Source organism: Medicago truncatula, chromosome 1 (genome assembly GCF_003473485.1).
Source record: "Medicago truncatula cultivar Jemalong A17 chromosome 1, MtrunA17r5.0-ANR, whole genome shotgun sequence".
Lineage (NCBI taxonomy): Eukaryota > Viridiplantae > Streptophyta > Magnoliopsida > Fabales > Fabaceae > Medicago > Medicago truncatula.
The window spans coordinates 21,381,159-21,404,200 of record NC_053042.1 but is presented as its reverse complement, the minus strand read 5'-3'; the positions used below and the strand labels follow the sequence as shown (position 1 = coordinate 21,404,200).

The 23,042-nt window shown below is 35.3% G+C and overlaps 1 protein-coding gene across 1 annotated transcript; it reads left to right on the top strand.

The window, feature by feature from the left end:
- The first annotated feature begins 14,281 nt into the window (after positions 1–14,281).
- LOC112418557 (uncharacterized) lies at positions 14,282–14,998 on the top strand. The gene has a single exon (XM_024774955.1). It carries the CDS (start codon positions 14,282–14,284, stop codon positions 14,996–14,998), a length of 717 nt encoding a protein of 238 aa, XP_024630723.1.
- Positions 14,999–23,042: the final 8,044 nt, after the last annotated feature.

Here is a 23,042-nt window from a genome sequence, read left to right as displayed (position 1 = left end):
CTTTGAGTTTTGATGATAACAAGATATTAAAAATGTCTAGTGGATATGCTAATATTTGTTCAAATGTGCAGTACCATAAACAAAAAATTTAAGTATCTATAAATTAAGCATAGGTTCTGGAAGAACAAATGAGAACAATGGAATCTACAAAAAGGAAGCTTGTGTTGCAAGAAAGCATATGAAGAAAAGAGCGTCTGAAGAGAAGAGGTTCTGAAGATCATTAGAAGCAGTCTTATCAAAAGCTGTCTACCAGAAGTTGACGTCATCAGAAGCTGAAGACTGGAAGCTGAAGTTAGTTATATGTTGTCATTTTGACTGCAGAAAGGAATAGAAGCATGGAGCAACGACTATTTTAAAGGAATTAGAAGGCATTGGATACTCATCTATTGAAGAGTGCAAGAAAAGGACATAGTACAATTGTACAACCACCATCTCCACTATTATGTTATTTGTGTATGCAATAATAGTACAAGACAACATATGTGACTACGCTGGTAATTCTCTATACAAGGAATAGATTTGATATTATTCCCTCCTAGGGCAATAACCAAATCAAGCAACATATCGATGGTGATTATCAAGCTTCAACAACGACTCTTTTGACGTGTTGGCAATCAACAACGTCTCTTTCATAACTCTATATAAAGGAGTGAAGACTTTAAGATTTCCAAGAGACTCGCAACAATTTTACAAGAGCCAAACCTCTGCTAAAAATGTTTCACATCAAGTTCACTTAGGATTTCTTAACAAACTTTCATATCTTATAGATTCTAGAGTCTTAAGAGTCTTATCTGATTTGTATTTGTGAACACCACTAATTGTATATCAAGTGTTCAACCTCAAACATTTTCTTTGTAATTCTGTTTGAATAGAAGTCTCTTGCAGAGTTGCTTGAGCATAGGAAGTCTATTGCAGTTGTGCTTGAGCATAGGAAACCTCTTGCAGTAGTGCTTGAGTAGTTTGAAGTCTCTTGCTATTGTGCTTGATCAATTGTAATCAGATATTAATTTTAGTGAACTCTCCTTGAAAGTGCAAGGAAGAGTGGACTACTTCTGGATTATGGAAGGAACCACTATAATTGTTTTGTCTTTTTTCGTTCTCTCTCTCTCTTTACTTACCGCCGCAATTAGACTCTGAACATTGCATCAGAAACTGAACTCTATCAGCTTCTGATCAGTGAACTCAGTTTTAGGTGAAGAAAAAGAAAACACAATTCAACCCCCCCTTTCTTGTGTTTTTCTCACCTTCACACGCAACCAAAACTCACACTTCAATAACTTAGCAAACAACTTCTTCTCCTTCAAAGTGTGCAGCAAAACCCTCATATGCCCAACATGCTCCTTGTCTGACTTCGAATACACCAATACATCATCTATAAACACCTTATTTACATTTATGCAAGTGCGCAGACCCTTTGCGATGAAGTACTTTTTCGTTGACTCATCGGCACTTCGAACTTGCGCAGCTTCTTTGTTGAACCTCTCGATGTAGTCTCGGAGAGGCCCGCTCTTTCCTTGCACTATGGCATCGAGGGACGCCACAGTTTTGGTTTGGGTCCTCGAAGTAGTGATGTGAACGGTGAACTCATGGCACATATCGTTCCATGAGTCAATATAGTTCCAAATTTAAACAGTTTCCAAATTGACTTTCACTTAATTTGATACCCACTGGAATTTTGATAGAGTATCCTTTGTATTTTCACAATTTTTCAAGATATGAATCATGTATGTAAATTTATATTATCACCAAGAATCTCAAAGTGACATAACTAAATGTTTGTACAACTCAAAACAAAACAATTCTAGACTAGCAAGTCAATGAAATCGAGTATGATGAGAAGGAATTAAAATAATAAAATTCAAATAGAATATAAAAATCGGATGTAATGAAGAGGAATCAAAATAATCAACTTTAAATAGAACTTAAATTGTATTGAATTAAATGAAAAGTTGTTCACAATGATTATACATTGGCTTGTTACTCATTTTCTCGCTTTGACAGAGATATTCTGAGTGTTTAAGTTTAATATTGACTTGAGGGTTGGAGTGTCTGCAACCGAAGCAAACTGCACCGGTACGATCAGTTAGTTTGATATAAAGAGAATTAGGGGGTGTATTTGATTACGATTTTAAAAGACTATTTTAATAAAAAAAGTCTTTAAGATTTTAAAAGACTTTGTGAGATTGTACTGATTCTGTGAGATTTTAAAAGACTTTTTATATAAAAGAATTTATACACTCAAGATTTTAATAGATTTATCACATTGACTTTTAAGGATTTCAAAGGGTTTTATGGGATTTTAATATTTCAAAGGATTCTATGAATTTTAGAGGAAAAAGAACAAACTTACAAGCGTGAATGAATGATAAAAATAGTAAACAAATAAATTGTGTTTGAATAAAGAAAATTAAAACAATATAAAATTCTTTTACTAACAAAGTGATTAATGTTTTACTGTAAAAAAAAAAAAAAAAAAAACCAGAGAGATTGATTATTTTCTACATTGTAATATTATAACTTCATGTTCTCCTAAGTAGCATCTCTCCGCATATCTGAACCTATATTAGTCCTCCATAGATTAGCATCTTCTCGTTCTCGCTCTTGTGTTTGAACATTGAGTTCATAATTATTGTCTTCATGAATAGGTAACATTGAATATGAATATGAAGACTCGTTAGAAGGTTCAATTGGAAATTAATCGGAACGACATTCTTTGCGAAGAAAGTTATGAAGTGCTGCATCATGCCAACACAAGTTATGCTCGTGTCTTAAACAAAAATGGAGGTGCTGACTTAAAAATTATCAAACGCGATTTAAAAATACCAAATATTCTCTCAATCACAATCCTTAAAGACACATGCCGAAGATTGAATAACTCCTTTTCATTTTCAGGGTCATTACCGTGACCTGCAAAATATTGTAGATGATATCATCGCACACCTTGATATGAAGCTAAAAATTTGCGTCGATAAGAAAATCCGCAATCCACCAGAAAATATTTACCTAATTAAATTTACAATACATATAAAATAAAAATAAAAACATAATTATAATTTAAAAATTAATTACTTACCGTGGGGCACTTTTAGTCTATTCTTCCTTGTCAAAGCATCAGTTAGCAACTTGGAATCATGGGCTGAACCTTCCCACCTGCTAAGAATGTACATGAACTCCAAATCAAAATTACAAGCAGCTAATACATTTTGTGATATCCTTCCATGACGATCACGATAACTGCTTACATCTCGTCCTCTTACCGATGCAGGAATATGTGTACCATCAATAGCTCCAATGCAATCCTAAAAGTGTGTTTATATATAACCATAAAAAAATTTATTATAATAAAGACGATTATATTTACAATTATCTTATAATTAGATAATGATCACATACATTGAAGTAAGGATAAAATTACTTTCCCTTATTTTTGCAGGCACAATTGAGGTTGATTTAGCCATGTGCTATTGAGTTCAAAGCCTTCAAAATCTTGTGAAAATTTTCACTTGCAGCAAATTGTGATTGGCCAAATGTATTTCTAATTATACAATATCGAGCATTCTAACCGACAATCTGTAGGAACGACGCAAGCATTTCTTCAATTCAAATAAATCTTGTATCAACTAAAGGTGTTTTTTCTTTTATAATCATGCATAACTTTCGAAATACATCAGGATATATTCTATATACTCGTCGAAAGATTTCAACATCTCTATTTAATGATTTATGTATATAGTCATATCCCTTACTTGTAATTCGTCGTCGAGTTAATGGACGTTCAACATGTTCACCACACATATTCAAAAACTGATTTACCACGTGCATTAAAGCATTAATTGCCATCATAGACATGTATATGGCTTCATAAAATTCTTCATCTGTTTCTTCATCATATGTATCATGATCATGATCATGATCATCATCTATAGCTTCAATATCTATATCTTCACTCCCAAAAACCAACTTAAGTTAAAGAACTGATTCCCGATCTTGAATCAAAAATGATCGTCCCAGCAGACTATAATACCAAATTAGCAGGGCACCCCTCGCCCCCGGTACACCCGAGAAAAACCAAACCATATCTAACAAAGATTGCAGCTAGACCCCGACTCCCGATCTCGAAGCCAAATGAACCGGCCCACCGAAAACTAGCACACAATATGTAAGATGAAAGACATGGCATGCAAAGTTTAAACAACAAACAAATCAAAAGGAAAAGCCTCAATATAACGTGACACGCACCCTTCAAACTTCTTAAGCACCTAATCCACCCAAAAAGCACAAACAAGAGCTAGAGACGACGAACATGAACCCGTGTAACATAGGTTGCTTCTAAAGGAAATCACCCCAACAAGCACTCGCCTCCTCACTTAAAACACCAACCACCACCACACATCATCACCCCCAAGAGGGAAGAGGTTGTAATTAAGGCACCAACAACTAGCATAAGACCAAGCAAGAGACTAGAAGCCCTCACGTAGAAGGCTCTTTGGTTAGAAACCAGCCCAAACACCAAAACAAAAACAACTTAAAAGCAGCAATACGTCACCTAAATTGGAACAAAACAACAACATTGTGATTGAACCCATATAGAAATAACAAAGGCAACACCAATCTGAAGACAGGGTCAACAACAAACACAAACCCAACCACCTAAAAAACCTTCCAGATCTGAAGGAAAAAACAAAGCTGTGAAACTGAAAGAAACCAAATCATCGCGGTGCACCGGCGACTCAACAAGAGGGTGGTGTCACCTTGAAGGGAAGCGCACCACCACCACTGGATCTACATCTTGGCAGAAAGGTATTGGATTTGGAAGGGAGAAAGGTCTCTGTGGGTGTGAGCTTTTCTAGAGAGAAGGCAGAGCTTTTCCTAGGGTGGTAACCATTAACTACAATTGACTTGATTAAATTGAAAATTTTTATATATGAAGGTGGTTAAAGGAAAATCAGGGTCTCATTTGCACGGAGAATTGTTGTTCCCACATTACATAAGGCTGTGCCACACGAGTAAATGACGTTTTTGCCCCTGCGGTAGTTAACTACCGAAGTTGGGAACCGGCTGCAGTTAACTACCGAAGTTCCTTCGGCAGTTAATTGCCAACGGAAAAAGAAAAAGAAAAAAAAAAAAAACCTCGGCACCTTATGTAACAGTCCGATTTTTAGCTAGTTTTATTTTAATTACTTTTATTATGTGTTTGTGTGTGATTATTTGTGCTTGTGTGTATTTAATTGTCATCGGGTGCATTTACGTGGGTTTTCGTATTAGAAGGGTATTTTGGTAATTTTGTGAGGATGGGTAAAATTATAATTTTAGTGGGAATTGCTTTTAGTAATTAGTGAGAATGGCTATTTCATTAAGTTACTAGAGAGAATCGAGATTTTACCGTTAGTGACACTTTACCGTTATTAATTAAAATATCGTTTGAAGTGTAGTAATATTTTTGGTTTGAGTAGAAATGGGTTAAGCCCACTAGAAACTAAGTTAAGCCCATTAGTAGAAATAACACTAGGGTAGTGTTAGAAGAACCAAATCATTTTCATTTTACAAAATATTTCTAGAGAGAGGTAGAGAGAGAAAGAGGTAAAGAGAAGAGCAAAAGGGTTTTGGAGAGAGGAGCTTTAGGAATCAAGTGGGTGACCTAGGAGCTGAATTGAAGCTAGGATTAAGGATAATCAACTTCAAAGGTAAGGGGGTTAGTTATTATCACAATCATGTAATTTTTGCATTTACTCATGTTGTATGAAAATGGGTTGATGAACAATTCATGCTAAATTCGTGCTCTTACTGTGGTGTTATGTTTCTATGCATGAATTGATGTTAGTTGTATGATTGTTGGTGAAATTACATGTTCATATATGCAAAAATGATAAGTTATGAATATTGTGCTCAATTGGTGAATTTCTCCTAAGTTGTTGTTAAGTTGAGATGTGATGCTTGTTCAAATGATGTTATGAATGTTATTTGATAATATGATTAATGAATAATTGCTTGGGTTTGCATATTCATGGATTGATGATGAGAATTTGAGTTGTGTTGGTGTTTTGGTGAAAATGAAGAGTTAGCTCAAATGTCAAGTGTTTTCAAGTTTGATTGTGTCTTTTTAGTCATATTGACCTGTAAACATGTTCTGGAAACATATTTTGGGATTTGGGAATCAAATTGGGGGATTTTGAGTGAAAGGGGTTCCAAACCCGTAAAATTTCTGCAAACCTGTGAAGGTTCGCTTAGAGGTTCGCTTAAGCGACCTGGTAAGCGAACATTCATAGTATTTTTCTGGGTTTAGTTCGCTTCAGCGAACTGTGAGCGAACGAGTGAGCGAAGATTTCTGGTTGCTACTGGAACTCGTTCGCTTAAGCGAACATGTCGTCGCTTAAGCGAACTAGTGAGCGATCAGTCAGCGACCAGAAAGCGAACAAGACGAGTTGCTACTGTAACTTGTTCGCTTAAGCGAACCAGAGGGTCGCTTAAGCGAACAGCTTCAGTTTCAACCACCTTGATCTTTCGTTCCGGTCTTCGGGGACCAATCCGAGTTTTCTTAAATGATGTTTTAAACATGTTAAACCACTGTTAATTCCCCAAAGCCTGCTGGAACGATGAGTGTTCGCATATACTTGGGATTTTTGACATGAGTCTTAACCTGTGAGATTTTGAGAATTCTAAACCTTGTCAAAAAAATAAATTTTGTAATCCAATGAGGCTTGCAAGTGGACCTACAGCTCATATAGACTTAGGTGATGCTTGCAAGGGTGGTCAATACCATAATCAAAGTAAAATGATATTTTTGAGTGGGAAATGAAGGGTTGTGAAAATGAGATTCCTTTATGAACTTAAGTTGTGCTTGGTCTTGTATGATAGTCCGAAGACGACTTAACTTCATGTAAACATTATTAGATAAGATTGGTTAATAGTGTTCGACTTGTTCTAGTTGTTTCGTTCTGAGATAGTGTGGTGAAATATTCATAAGATAAGTGAATTGCGTAAAGATATTGTTGATTGTTGATAATCAAGTTGTTGGTGTGATGAGGAATACTATGATTTAACTGTGTGTGGGCATGTTTTCTTGGTAATGCAATGTTGTGGAGATAATCAATATAATTGGGTGTTGTCCTATATATTGAGTTGAGATTGTGAATTGTTGTCGCATTATCGAGTCCTTACACATGTCCATGCATCATAGTCGTTGTTGCTGTAAAAGGAATGACTCTTTTACTTCGAGATTATTGTAAGGCAGAGGTGAGCCTTACGTGCGATGTTGAGTTGTCCATCGGAGGTGACGACCTTGTTGAGATTTGGTACCACATGCATTTATGTGTCCATAAGTGCATATCATAGCATGAGTCCTATGTGAAATATGTGATTGGTGATGAAATGAGATGAATGAATGTCGATAATGATTGTTCAATGATTGGTGTTGTGAATGAATATTTATGATTGGGTAATTATTCATGTGATTGATGTATGTTGATATGAGATATCGAGTTGTGATGTAAGTATTTATGCATGACTAATATTATTCAAGTGCATGATATTATTTGATTTAATTATTATTTGGTTATGATAATGTAATGCTTACCCCCAGTGGTTTTAACTGCCTACTTGCCTGTATGGGTGAGTAGACGTTGTGCAGGAGTAGTCTCGGTGAGTCTTTGCTTGGGATATCGGGAGCTTCCTCCGATATCGGTGTCGTGTCGGCTCTGATCTAGGCTTGTCGTGTCGGTCTAGATTAGGTTGTTTATATTTTCCTTGGATTATTATTTTGTGTTGTTGTTGATGACTACCCGTATGTTTGGGTTTTGAGATTTATCTTTAAGACATGATTTATTTGCTCATGGCATGTATATATATTCGATCACTCTGATTTATATTCCGCTGTAACTGTTGAGATTTACATACATGTTTATCGGTTTTTGAATTTTGAATAAGACGTAATCTCTATTTCTTGAATAAATGTATTATTCGCATGTTTAATTGCTTTAATAGAAATAGGAGCGTTACACCTTACTGCCGAAGAACTCATTAATTTGTTTTGTTTTCTGGGTATAGGCTGGGTTGCACATATACATATATCAAACATATCACCTGAATCCATCCCATATCATATTTTTTAATTAGTGTGTTATGAATTATTTGACAATAATTTACAATAATTTTAGAGACGAGACAAAGTTTATTGTCAACTAATTTAAATCATTTTTTTTGCTAGTATTCAACTAATTTAATTTAAAAATCATATTTGTGAAATTAAGTTAACTTATGTGTCATGGTTTTTTTTTAATTTTTTTTAATAACATGGTCATTTGGCTCAAGTAGGATAATATCTATACAATTATATATTTTTATATAGATGAGTTGTACATCCGAGTCATCCGATTCAATTCGATTTAGTCATGCGGTTCAACCAATAACTCAATGGTTCGACCATTGACCCAATGACTCAGTATCCCTACCGAGTTGATGACCGAGCCAGTTTTTAAAACTATGAGCTACACTTTCCCTAAAAAAGAAAATGAGCTACACTTATAAATTCTTTTCCTTCCTATCTCGCCCACATGTTTTTTAAAATATTTAAAAAATGTGAAGATTAATATTCAAAAGTAATTTTTATCTACTCTATACTCTATATACACTGGACGAGAGAATAATAAGTTTAAAAATATTTTAATAGCTATTTTATTTTTAATTAAAGAATAATTCAATAGAGATCCACCAAATTTATTATTTTCAAAAACTTTAAAAACTAGAGTTTGGCAAAAGTGTCGACAGGTAAAAATTGGCAAAAGTGTCATGCAGAAGCTCATTTTACTTCTTACAAATTGAACCAACTCACATCTAACTCAAACAATCATAGCAATGTGAAAGAAATCAAACATCGCCATTCTAAATGAAAAATAAAACAAAATATACAAATTATAGTGCAGATTTTCTAAGCCTGAAAAAGAAGTAATGAAAACCTACATTACCTTGTGGTTATCAAAGTGAAGGATTTCTCCGACTCATACTCATACATCCTCCCACGTTTTTTTATGAATGATTCGCACTTTTGTGGTTCTGAATGGTTTGAAAAAAGAAAAATGGCATGTTATATCCAAAAATAAACATATATAGTAACACCGATTAATACGAAGAACTTTTTCAGAAAATGAACAAATCAATAAGTATACATACTATCTTATGCTTATAAAAAAAGTACTTATCATCCTCTTTAGGGCAATGGATTCTGTCGTACATTGTCAGCATCAATAGCAAAAAAAAAAAAAAACAATTTCATAATTAAAAGAAGTGTGACAATAATATCGGTGAATTCCTTGAATACGATGCCAAAAATAATTCCAATCATCTCTGTTCTTACATGAGAATTCGTGTGCTGCTTGATATTACGAAGCCATTGAAGCGCCAGAAGAAAATCAAGAAACAAGGAGGTGATTCAAGCTTCATCAAGTTCAAATACGAGCGTCTGGGCAACGAAAAAATGGTGGAGGCGGTGCACGTCGTCAAACAGAATCTGCGGGTGGAGCTTCATCACCGGCAGCTGTTACAGTTCCTAACAGTAACGGTCGAGCAGTAAATGTGCCAACCAAAACTGCCAACTCTGCAGCCCTAGCAAATTTATTGCGCAACCCTCACTTAATGCGCCCATCAAAGCTTAACAATGGGGAAAATGGTAACTCAATCAATGAGGAGCTGTTACAGGAAGACAATGAAGAGCAAATCATCAACAACAAGCCAAAACGGTCCAGAGGATTGAATGAGGTCAATCAGCAAATCATTACATTCAATCACAACTCAGTACCTGTAGTTAATGAGACAGAAATTGTGCCAACAGAAACCAATGCTCCAGCTAACCATAAATCATCTACCAACGATAACAATCATGTGCAACATGTCGGTACCACTGTCCCCATGGAAGTCTCGCACTCAACAATGCATTTTTTATCGGCAGAGCCTGGTTCCCAGGCCTGCCGGAAGAAATGAATATAATATCGTGGAACTGCCGAGGCCTGGGGAATGTTAAGGCAGTTCCTGAAATTAAAGACCTAGTCCGTGTCTATAAACCGGACATTGTAATCCTCATTGAAACATTGGTGAATGGTAATAAAATTTCAGATTTATGCTACTCTATTGGTTTTGATAATCATTTTTCAGTTGACCGTATTGGTAGAAGCGGTGGCCTCGCTGTCCTTTGGCGAAATTCTGTTGACTGTTCTCATAAATTTTTCACAAAATTTCATTAACCTGTTAATCAAAGATTCAGTTATTGGTACATGGCGCCTTACAGCTTTCTATGGTTACTCAGACTCGGGTCGTCGAAGAGAATCATGGGACTTACTCCGTTATCTAAGTAGCCACTCTAATGATCCGTGGTGTATTATCGGAGACTTCAACGACCAACTGTCATCCGAAGACAAAAGGGGTGGTCCAGACCGTCCTTCTTGGCTCATTAGAGGCTTCCAAGATGCTGTTAAAGACTGCAACTTATTTGATATGCCTCTCCACAGTTACCAATTCACATGGTTCAAGAGCATCGGCACACCCTCTTCCAAGGAAGCCCGTATTGATCGTGCTTTGGTCACATCTTCTTGGCAATCACTATACCCAAACGCTTCCCTCCAGACCTTGGTGGCCTCTATATCTGACCACACCCCTCTGCTTCTGCAGCTTGATCCTATACCTTGGAGACAACCTTACCGCAACTTTCGGTTTGACAATTCTTGGCTTTTAGAACCGGAACTCAATCAATTGGTGAAGAGCAACTGGGCCCATTACCCTCCATCTAATATTATCAACAAACTCAATCACTGTGTCGCAGATATTTCATCTTGGAGCAGAAATATTGCACCAAATTTCAGACAGCAGATTAATAAGCAGCGTTCGGAAATTGAAGCTTTTCGGAATTCTTTAGACGATGCAAGCGACCCACGGCTAACCACGATGCAGAATAATCTAGCTTCCTTATTACTACAGGAAGAGAGTTACTAGAAGCAGCGTTCGAAAATTTTTTGGCTCGCGAAAGGGGACACAAACAGCAGATTTTTTCATGCTTCAGCATCTGTCAGGAAAAATAAAAATACAATAAAGAAGCTACGTGACAGTTCAGTTAATTGGATTACGGCGCATGAAGACCTTTGTGCTCTTGTTCATAACTACTTCACCTCTATATTCCGAGCGCAGCAAGGTGACCTTCAACCTATTATTTCTTTTGTTCAGTCAAGGATATCCGACGAAGATAATTCCATTCTCACACAACCTTTCACTATTCATGAATTCAAGGAAGCCATTTTCAACATGCATCCGGATAAATCCCCGGGCCCAGACGGCCTTAACCCGGCTTTCTACCATAGGTTTTGGGAGGACATTGGGGACGAAATTTTCTCTTTTGCCTTGTCTTGGTTGGCTTCAACTTCTCTGCCCCCAGAATTAAATGTTACAAACATAGTTCTCGCTCCAAAGGGAGACAATCCGGAATCCATGCGAGACCTTCGGCCTATTTCTCTCTGTAATGTACTGTACAAGATTGTCTCTAAGGTCCTTGCCAATCGTCTCCATCCATTAATCAACAAATGGATTTCCCAAGAACAAGCAGCCTTTGTGATGAGATCATAAGCTCATTAAGCATGTGGAAGGAATTCTATAAAAAAAAAAATATAGCATTATGTGTTTGCACACTCCATGCATACTCTTTATGCATGAAAAAGACATGTCATCTTGCTTCAGATTGGATATATTTAATTATGTTCAATATTTCATCTTTGTTTGGAATAAGGTTGATATTTCAATAATAGGTCCATGCAACTTACGTTCCTTGATAGTTTTGGAGTGGGCTGAAGATTCATTAGCTCATCAAATCGAGATAAATTTGCATAGTTGCTGATTCAGACTCTTAGCACTCAAAGGCCAACGGTCAGATGTATCCAATGGGAAAGTAACGGTTTTAGAATTGAAAGGAGGCAGCTTGATAGTAATTACATTTAAAGGAGGCAGCTTGCAGCAGTTACAGAAGTTGTTTGGGCCAGCTTTTATCAATTGGAAATGAAGATAACAAGCTAGTCACGTTAAATCTCAAAGAACAATTTTATTGCTTTATTTTAATTAATAATTGTAAGGCTGATTGTCTTATATGAAACTAGGAAATGGCTGGTTTAATTAGGATTTTATTTTCAGGTTTGATTTAATATTTTATTATTTCAAACCCAAAAATAAAACTAGTTACTATTTTAATTTATTAGGGTCCATTGAGATACTTGCAACAAGTGCTCTATAAATTGTAAGTTTCTCTATGAAATGAAAAAAAGTTGAATATTATAGAATTTTACACATATGTGTATTGAGAGCTTTGTCTCTTGTGGTTCTGGATTGAACCATCCTTGATCTTATCAAGAAATCATATTTCTTGTGGCGATCCTCGCATCCATAGACTTATCGCTTTCTTGGATTAGAAAGTGTGGCGTCCCTGTCTATCCATTCCATTTCTTCAGTTTTAGTCTTTTCACCATTTTCACCAACAATATTCATAATTTGCTTCCGACGGCTCCGTGGCACTCATCACTTTGTGCATTCTCGCTCAATCATGGATAATGCGCTAACCGCTTTTGAAGTCCTCCATCATATGCGCTGCAAAACAAAAGGGAAAATAGGCGAGGTGGCACTAAAACTTGATATATCCAAGGCATTTGATAGTGTAAGTTGGCCTTACCTCAAATCCATTCTCCTTAAAATGGGTTTCAGTTCACAATGGACCTCCTGGATGATGATGTGCATCACCTCCGTTGAATACCACGTCATTTTTAATGGTGACCGCATTGGCCCTATCACTCCCGAACGAGGTCTTCACCAAGGCTGCCCCCTCTCACCTTACCTATACATCCTTTGCGCAGAAGGATTATCTGCAGCTATAAAAAACTATGAATTAAGAGGAAAGGTTCATGGAACTCGTATTTGTCGCACAGCCCCACCTATCAGTCACCTATTATTTGCAGATGACAGTTTTTTATTCTGCAAAGCAACAATGGCTGAAACGCAACATCTCAAGGAAATTCTCTCGCACTATGAGCATGCATCCGGCCAAGCAATAAACTATGGTAAATCGGCTATAGCTTTCAGCTCTAATACCCATCATGATACTGTGGCTGCCATCACAACCTTCCTCGGTGTATTTGCGGATATTGGAAGTGGTAAATACCTTGGCCTCCCATCAATGATAGGTCGAAGTAAAAAGGCAGTATTCTCTTACCTAAAGGATCAAATTTGGAAAAAATGTCAATCTTGGAGTGCTCGATCTCTATCCCGTGCAGGAAAAGAAGTCTTGATCAAATCCGTGGCACAAGCTATACCCTCTTACTGTATGGGTGCTTTCCTCTTTCCTGCTTCATTATGTGAGGAAATGGAAAGAAGGATGAACTCTTTTTACTGGGGTTCTAAGAAAAATGGCAGGCGTGGTATTAACTGGATGCGATGGGAAAAACTCACTCTACATAAAAGTCTTGGTGGCCTTGGCTTTCGCAACATGGAAGCATTCAATCTTTCAATGCTTGGTAAGCAAGGTTGGAAACTCATGACCGACTCAAACTCCTTACTCACTCGTACTCTCAAAGCCAAATACTTTCCCATACGGGATTTCTTGGAAGCACCTCTTGGTCATAATCCAAGCTACACTTGGAGGAGTCTATGGAGTACCCAATCTCTTCTTACCTTGGGACATAGATGGAAGATTGGTGATGGCACAAAAATTAATATGTGGAGTATGCCTTGGATTCGTAGCCTCCCCTCTTGCAAGCCGTTAGCACCTCCTCCTCCTCACCATGGGGATGTTACGGTAAATTCACTTATGAATCCTGATCTGAATTCTTGGAACAGTACGGTTCTGCACTCTCTACTACCTCCTGCTGATGTCGCAAGTGTTCTCTCAATCCCCTTATATCCCCGCACGCGTGAGGATATTAGAATTTGGAAAGCTACTACTGATGGGAATTATTCCGTTAAATCAGCATACCGTATTTGCATTGACCTCTTCCACTCACAAACAACTCGTAGTGATAACAATTCTTGGATGACTCTATGGAACTTGCATGTCCCTCACCGTGTCTGATCTTTCCTTTGGCGCTTAGCTCACCAAAGTCTTCCAACTCGTACAAATCTAGTCACCCGTGTTATTCATTGCGATGATTCATGTGTGACTTGCGAAGCTTTAGCGGAAACTCATATGCATACATTTTTTGTATGCTCTAAGGCTGCATCGTGCTGGAATCTTGTCGGACTCAACAATCTGATCCGCGAGCTATTAGGAATGGTAAACAATTTCAATGTCATGTTGTTTGAATTCTTCCGCAGGTTATCATCCACACAACAAAAATCAGCAGCTATGCTCCTTTGGAGCCTTTGGAAGAGTCGTAACTCTAAACTTTGGGATGCCTTGGACACATCGTCAGCCTTCACAGTTTGTCGCGCTAAAGATACCCTTCAAGAGTGGAGTTGCATGCAGAGAGCGAAAAAACAAGTGCAGAATCTGCCATGTCTATCTTCCTGGACTAAGCCACCGGTAGGAATGACAAAATGCAATGTTGATGCTCCAACTTGTCATAATAACTCCATCACTGACTATGGTATATGCTTTCGTAACCATTTGGGGGAGCTGCTGATCGGTAAATCAGATTTTTTACTTTCCTCCGCCACCATTTTAGAAGCAGAGACCATTGCATTGGTAGAATCTCTAAAAATGGCTACAACAAATGGAATGCATGAGGTTCTGTTTGAAACAGATAGCAGGACTCTGGTAGATGTCATCAAATCAAATGCAACACCTCAAAACGAGTTTGGTGATCTTATTATCCAATGCAGAAGTTTCTTGAATAGTAATCCCGACTTTGTAGTGTCGTATATTCGGAGGCAAGCTAATAAGGTTGCTCATAACATTGCAATAGCATCCTTATCACACCCTAGCCCCCATGTTTTCTACCATGTAACAACTACTTTGTACTCTACGATTTTGGATGAAATTAATTAATCTTACTTTTGCGCAAAAAAAAAAAAAAGAAGTGTGACAATAAAAAGATACAATTAGAAAGTGTAAATAATTAAATACAGCAGAAGATGAAAATGAAGAAGGGAAAAAAAAACAAAAAAAAAAGAGCGTTACAGCATCGTTATGTTACATCAGCGGTGGTGGTTTTAATCGACTATACCAAACTAAAAGTCTAATACTAACAATTACTTTCATATAATGTAATTTAACAATGAAGTGAGGGTGAAAAAAAAAAGACAAAACCAAAATAAGCATATAGATAAATAATAACCATCAGACACACATATTTTGTAAAAGACAATATAGGATATGTGTGAATCGTGATGCAATCTGAACTTGTAACTCTTCATAATTACACAATGAAGCATCTCCAAGTAAGAGAGAATAAGGGAATAAGGGAGCCTATTGAAATAAAAGAGTTCTAATGGTTTAAAAATAATTGTATTTAAACGCATCACAAGGAAACGCATCATAAAAATAGGAAAGTACAGTTTTGATAAGCATTAGTGATTACTTTTAAGAGTAAGAGAAAGGAAATGATGGAAACGATTTTGTTTTGTTTTCTAAAAATAGGATAATTATTTTGGAAACGATTTTGTTTTGTTTTTCATAAAAATAAGATAATTATTTTAGGTAGGAGGGAGATTATGCTATAGAATTATTAGGTTAAGAATTAGGTTAAAAATTGCGACATGGGTTAATATTTAAGAGTAAGAGATTCTTGATATTTAGTTTGAAAATGATTTTGTTTTTTTTTTTAATAAAAGGAAATAATAGGAGTGATCTGCTATTTTTTTGTTATGAATAAAAATAGGAGGATTTGTTTATTTGTTTAGTAAAACTAAGGAGAAAAATTAGGAGAGTTTTGTTTATTTTGATTTCCATACAATTAACATTTTGATTAAATTAAATAGGATTAATATAGTAAAATTAAGCAAAGAAGTTAGGTTAAATCCAACGCAAAATTTTGCGTTTGGGTTAACTTTAAGGCATAAGAGATATGGTTGGAAAGGATTTTATTTTGTTTTTAATTAAAAAATAGGTTTGTTTTGTTTTTCATAAAAAATAGGGTAATTAGTTTAGTTTAGGTTAAAAATAGGGGTCGATTTTCTTTTGTTTTTGACTAGCGGAAAGACGGGCACGCTCTTTCTACTGCGCTAACGCATGTGATTATTTTATTATGTTTGTTTGTATAATTTAAAATAAAATTTTTAAATATTATGGAAATTATTGATATATTGATTTGTAAACAAAATACTGTCAAGGCATATAACAAAATTATTTTTGAACTCAACATATTTTAGTTTTCCTGCATATAAAATTAAGGTAAAATAATTATCATTTATTGTTTATTCTAATAGTAATTAGTAACACCATAACATAAATGCGTGTGTTTTGTAAAAGAAAACATCATAAATAAATGTATAAATGACATGTTTTGTAAAAGAAACATTGCTATGATTGCGATAAAAGAATATCATTAAACACTACATTTTCGTAAAGTCTCCATCTTCTCCTTCTATTTTCCCTTCTTTAATGAGAACTTTTGCTGAATTTTTAGAAATTCCTCTTCATAAAGTTACATATAATTGATCGTGGCTCAAAGCATGTTGTGGAAGATAGAATCCGACATTGAGAATGGTCTGCCCTTGTGACTTATTTATGGTAATTGAAAAACTTAGTCTAATGGGAAACTGTTTTCTACTAAGCACAAAGGGAAGTCATGAACTCACATTTGTTTTTAATTTAATTATGGGCAAGAATGCTCTTTTTCCAGCATTGCTTCGTGTTAGGATTTCCACATCCAACATTTACTTAAATAAACAACGACATAACAATCGTGTTCCATCACACAGGTCATATCTAGGGTCTATGTTTCGCAACAACATCAAAGGTGCACTTTTTTGTACCTTTAAAATATGTGGTGGGATACTTCCATGAGCAGTTGAGTTTAGGAATTCCTGTTGATATAAGTTATGAGTATCCCCTTCAACCTCGTTAAATGACAACAAATTATGTTATTCTCCTGAAAACTAATTGATAATTATGTCATTTAATTTTTGAACATCCACATTTGTAGGTGTAATTATGGCTCTTTCGACCATATGTGAATTATGATATTACTCCTCGCCTATGAATCACATACACTCCTCGTATTAGATGTGTCTGAACATGTGTTGCATCCGCATCCATAAATATAATTACCCTAAATTATGTGATTTTCTCAAATTATCCTCTCTTTTTATGGCCTCTCAGATGGTGGTTTGAATGTAACAAAAAACAAAAGAAGGTGGTTTGAAGCTTTCTAGTGTTTCTATTTTTAGTTGGTTGTAACATTAGTGTGATTATCGTTTAACAATTTTGAATTGTTCAAATGGTTTTAACACTTTGATTTCACTATATGTTAAAGTCCAATCTTTAACAATATTTTTTGCTCACGTTTGTCAATAATCTTTTTTTTAGAGGATTTTAAGTTCAGTCTTTAACATTATTTTTTGCTCACGTTTGTTACTAATCTTTTTTCTAGAGGATTTAAAAGTCGAATCTTTAACATTATTTTTTGCTCACGTTTGTTACTAATATTTTTTTGGGTTAATAGGCCTTTACCCCCCTGTAATATAGGTCACTTTTGGTTTTGGCCCTTGTAAAAAAAAAAAAAAGGATTTGGTCCTTGTAAAATTTGTTTGTTTTGGAAAACCCCCTAGGCCAGCTGGCAATGCATTTTTGCTGATGTGGCATGCTGCGTCACCTTAAAAAACGAAAAAAATATTATAAAAAAATGAAATTAATTCTGGAAAAATAAAAATATTAACAAAAATGATTAAAAAAACGAAAATAATTATGGAAAAATTAATAAAAATGAAAAAAAAATCTGGTAAGGAAGAGTAACTTCTATTAATAAATCAATGGTTTTCAATTAATAAAAATGAAAAAAAAATCTATTAAACCTATTTTTTTTAGAGGATTTAAAGTTCAATCTTTACAATTATTTTTTGCTCACGTTTGTTACTATTGATAAAGGTTAAGGAAGAGTAACTTATATTAATAAAATAATAAAATAGTATGGAAATACTGTTTTTTGTGGAAGTAATAAAATAATATGGAAATATTATTTTTTGTAGAAGGGATATGAAAATACTTGGCAATCTTTGTCGGTTGTTGTATTGTGGGGAACAACACACATGTACAACATAAAATCGGCTGATAAAAAAGTAACATGAGTTTTTTGTGAGTCTGATATGTGGTTAACGGAGGTAAAAGAGGGTTAACGAGGACGATTGGTGACATGGATTAGTAATCTACGTGTTATTAAATAAAAACAATCTTATTTATTCTTTTAACATTTAAAAATCATCTCATGATTCCTTGGGCCTTAAGTAACAGATGGCTGAATTGTATTGAGATTACTAAGGGAATGAACTTCATTGTGTCACATATCTATAGATAGGGAAACAACTGTGCTGATAGTCTAGCCAACTTAGGTTTGGGGTCAGATGGCTTTTTGTGGTGGCAAGAGGCACCAAACATTGTTAGGCAGGAAATAGTTAAGAATATGTTGGGAATGTCCAACTATAAGTTCACAACCTTTTGAAAAGGTTTGGGTTATATCCCACTTTTCTTCTTTGTATGCTTTCTTTTGTTTAAATGAATTTGGGCAGCCTTTGTGCTACTTTTTTCCTTAAAAAAAAAAAAAAAATCTTATTTATAAAAGGTCTTAACTTGTCTTAAACAGCCAAAATTTGAGGTTAACTTTGTTATTTTAATATTGACATCTCATTATTATTAATATTGAATATATATTTAAGCAATTGAACAAACTTTTGCAAAATTTAATATTAACATCTCATTATTATTATTATTTAACATATATTTAAGCAATTGAACAAACTTTTGCTAAATTTGTGCCATAAACTACCAAATACGTTTTTTTTTTTCTTCCATAATCTTAGTTTGTTTTTTTTTCTTTCATAATCTTATTTTGTTTTTTATTTTTGGTAGTGCTATTTTCTCTATTTATTTGGAAATATAATCACCGATCCCCATATGTTTTTTTGTTTTTGTTAACTATGTTTTTCTAAACAAACTTTTGCTAAAAAAATTTCTCATTAAATTTGTGCCACCAAAGAAAAAAAAAACCTCATCTAACGTTTGTCTTTGGTAACTAACTCTGTCTACATCTGTGCCACTTTATGCCAAACTAATCATTTCTCAACTCTCTATATAAGTAACATCAAATAGTATTTATGTAACGCCCTCTTTGATTATTTAATTATTTTGTTGAGTTTAGAGTCTATTAAGATGATTTATATGATTTAAATGATTATGTGATGCGTGGTATATTATTAGAGAAGTCTTATTTTTATTATTTAATAGAATATTATTTGAAAATAAAATAAATATTGAGATGAGGGGTTGTTTTGAGAATTTAGAGAGTTTTGTGGGAAAAAGAGGAAATAAGATAAAATAGATGGGAAGAGATAAATAGGAGAAAACCTAAGTCAGAATAGTTTTCACGTACAACCAGTTTTGGAGAAAAAGGGAGAACAAGAGGAGAGAAGACTAAGAGAGGCTGCTCGTAACACCCCGTTTTCCCAACTTAAAAATTTCAAACAATAATCAGAGCAACATCACATAAACGGGATATCACACTTCTTAAAAATTTTAAATAGATAAATAATAATTTATCCTTCAACATAATCTTCAACGTATTAGCAGCGGAATTAAATTCAACATCATAAAAAGTCTTGGCACGCAGGCCTCATAAAAACATCTCATAAGTTCAGATAAGCAACATAATCATAAATCAAATACGTAAGGAAAGAGAAATAGCCACTAAAGATCCCCTCCCGTTACATATCAGAGCAACCTAAGACTCAGTGAGTAATGAATCACTCACGACAGCAACACCAGCAACCTACTCTTGATTACCTGCAAGTTACTCATACGAAGAGCAACATTTCCAAGCAAAATGGGTGAGATTTCACAAAACAATAATATTAAGCATATAATTCAACAATTATATTTAACAACGTATAAACATCTTATTATTCATCATAGATAATAATATATCACCAATCACTTTGTTAACAATTCATGTAAATAATCACAACTTCACAACTCATCATGTTCGACTCAACAAATGCAACTATGCAACTTAGACCTCTTATATGCATGTGGTACCAATACAGGGCATCAAGTCCCCATCGCTATTTGAGTATTAATATACTTACAGGGCATCAAGCCCCCATCGCTAAATGATCTAAAGCTCCAACGTGTTGAGTATAAAGCTCCAGGGCATCAAGCCCCCAACTATGAAATGCTGATGCATGGACTCGACCTCTTAAACATCTTAATTCGACAACCTCTTATATAGTCCAATAATTTGGAACATCATCATCAACATCTTAATCAACTTAGACTGACTCATGCAACTTAGTTAAACAACAATAGCAGCATAGGCAGATTACAACAACATCATGACATAATAATATCATGTGCAATTCAACAACATCTTAAGTATTCAATAAAACTTCAAGTAATGCATACAACATTATATCATATCATAATGAACATCAACACATCTTAAACAGCTTCACAGATTATAATTAACAACATCATTAGGTCTTACTACTACCCTAAGGTTCAACTCTCAACAACTCGTACAACAAAGGTCGCATAAACCTAACAAGTCACTCTGTTTCTGGGTTACTCGCGAGGTGAGAGCTTCTGCTCGCCATGGCGAGTTCGGTCAGAATTCCAAAATGTTTCATTCTAAGTCTTTCCAGGTCCAATCTCATCCTACATTCTTTCCTAATCATTATTAGACATGTTCAAGCACTCAAAAGCATCTAAGGATAAACTCAAAAGTCAAAATTACAAAATATTGCATGCTCTCTGGTCAAGCTCGCTATGGCGAGTTCATCTGCTCGCTATGGCAAGTCGCAACGTACAACTCGCGAGGCGGGGAAAGGTTGGTCGCGAGGCGAGCGATGAACTTCATCACTCGCCGTGGCAAGGATCATTGCTCAGGAGGCGGGCGATGAATGTCGCTATGGGCAGAAGTGCAGTTTTTCATAAAATCCACTAACTCTCATGGTTTTAAGCCTAATCTTGATTCCAGAATTCCTCATAATCATTATCTAAGGTCCAGGGACAATCTCTACATCAATCTAACAATTTTACACCGTTTAATCATAAATTCTACCATTTTGACCTAGTTTCCGATTCATGTTAAACTCATCCTAATTCGCGTTAAACCTAACCATTGAATCATAAACTTAATAAAATTACAGAGTTAGTCTCATCCTTACCTTAAATGAAGAAATCGCAGCCCTCTCTTGGTCTTCTCCCTTCTATGGTTTTTTCTCCCTTTTCTCCAAAATTGATCGTACGTTATGTTTTTCTCTAAACTAGGTTTCCCTATTTATAACTCCTCCATCTATCTTATCTTATTTCTCTTACTCCCACAAAACTCTCTAAAATCTCAAAACAACCCCTAAACTCAATATTTATTTTATTTTCAAATCTTATTTTATTAAACAATAAAATAAGCTACAACTCCTCATAAAATCACATAAAATCACCTCCATCATATAAATCATATAATTCACACATATATTATATAAATATAATATAAACTCATCTTAATAACTTCTAAACTCAATTAAATAATTAAATAATTAAATAATTCGAAACGGGCGTTACAACTCTCCCCAACTTATAAGATTTTCGTCCTCGAAAATTTACCTCAAGCAAACAACTCTGGATAAGACTCCAGCATCTTACTCTCTAACTCCCACGTTAAGCTTTCACCAGTCGCTCCTTCCCAAACGACTCTCACAAGAGGTATCTCTTTGCCTCTCAACATCTTCACTTTACGATCATCAATCCTTACCGGTAAAGTCTCAACCTTAAGGTTATCTCTAACTTGCACATCATCACTTTGGATCACATGAGATGGATCCGGTACATACTTCCGAAGTTGCGACACATGAAACACATCGTGCAAATTCGAAAGATGCCGTGGTAAACCAACACGATACGCCACTGTCCCAACTCTTTCCGATATCTGATACAGACCAATAAATCTCGGAGTCAACTTCTTTGACTTCAAGGCACGTCCAACACCAGTCACAGGAGTGACTCTCAAAAACACGCGGTCTCCTTCTTGAAACTCAAGATCTTTCCTACGCTTATCATGGTAACTCTTTTGTCGACTCTGCGACGCTTTCATCTTCTCTTGAATCATCTTAACCTTCTCAGTAGTTTGCTGAACAATCTCTGGTCCTAAGACCACTCTTTCACCTAACTCAAACCAACACAACGAAGTTCTGCATCTCCGACCATACAAAGCTTCATAAGGCGCCATTCCTATACTAGAATGATAACTATTATTGTACGTGAACTCTATCAATGGAAGGTGACTATCCCAAGTCCCTCCTTGCTCAAGTACACAAACTCTCAACAAATCCTCTAGCGACTGAATCGTTCTTTCCGACTGACCATCTGTCTACGGATGATATGTAACACCCCGTTTTCCCAATATAAAAATTTCTAAACATTTATCAGAGTAAACAGCATAAACGGAATATCACATACAAACTTACTCCAAAATCAATCAAATAACAATTTAACTTTCAACGAATTACTTAAACAATGCAGCGGAAATTATTCATAATCCATAAATCATTTTGGCACGTAGGCCCCATCAAATTATTTCAATAGTTAATCAACATTATAAAAATAACATAAATGTCCACGTAAGAGAATGAAGCATGCATAACAAACACCCCATCCCGTTACGTATCAGAGCGACCTAGACGACTCAGTGAGGAAGGGCCACTCACGACAGCAACTGCAAACTTAAGCACGATCACCTGCAAGTTACTCATACGAAGAGCAACATTTTCAAGCAGAAGGGGTGAGATTTTATAACACAATAACATTAATCAATGTAATTCGAAATCATAATTAACATCATAATCAATCTCAAACAACATACCATCTTTGATAACAATTATCAAGT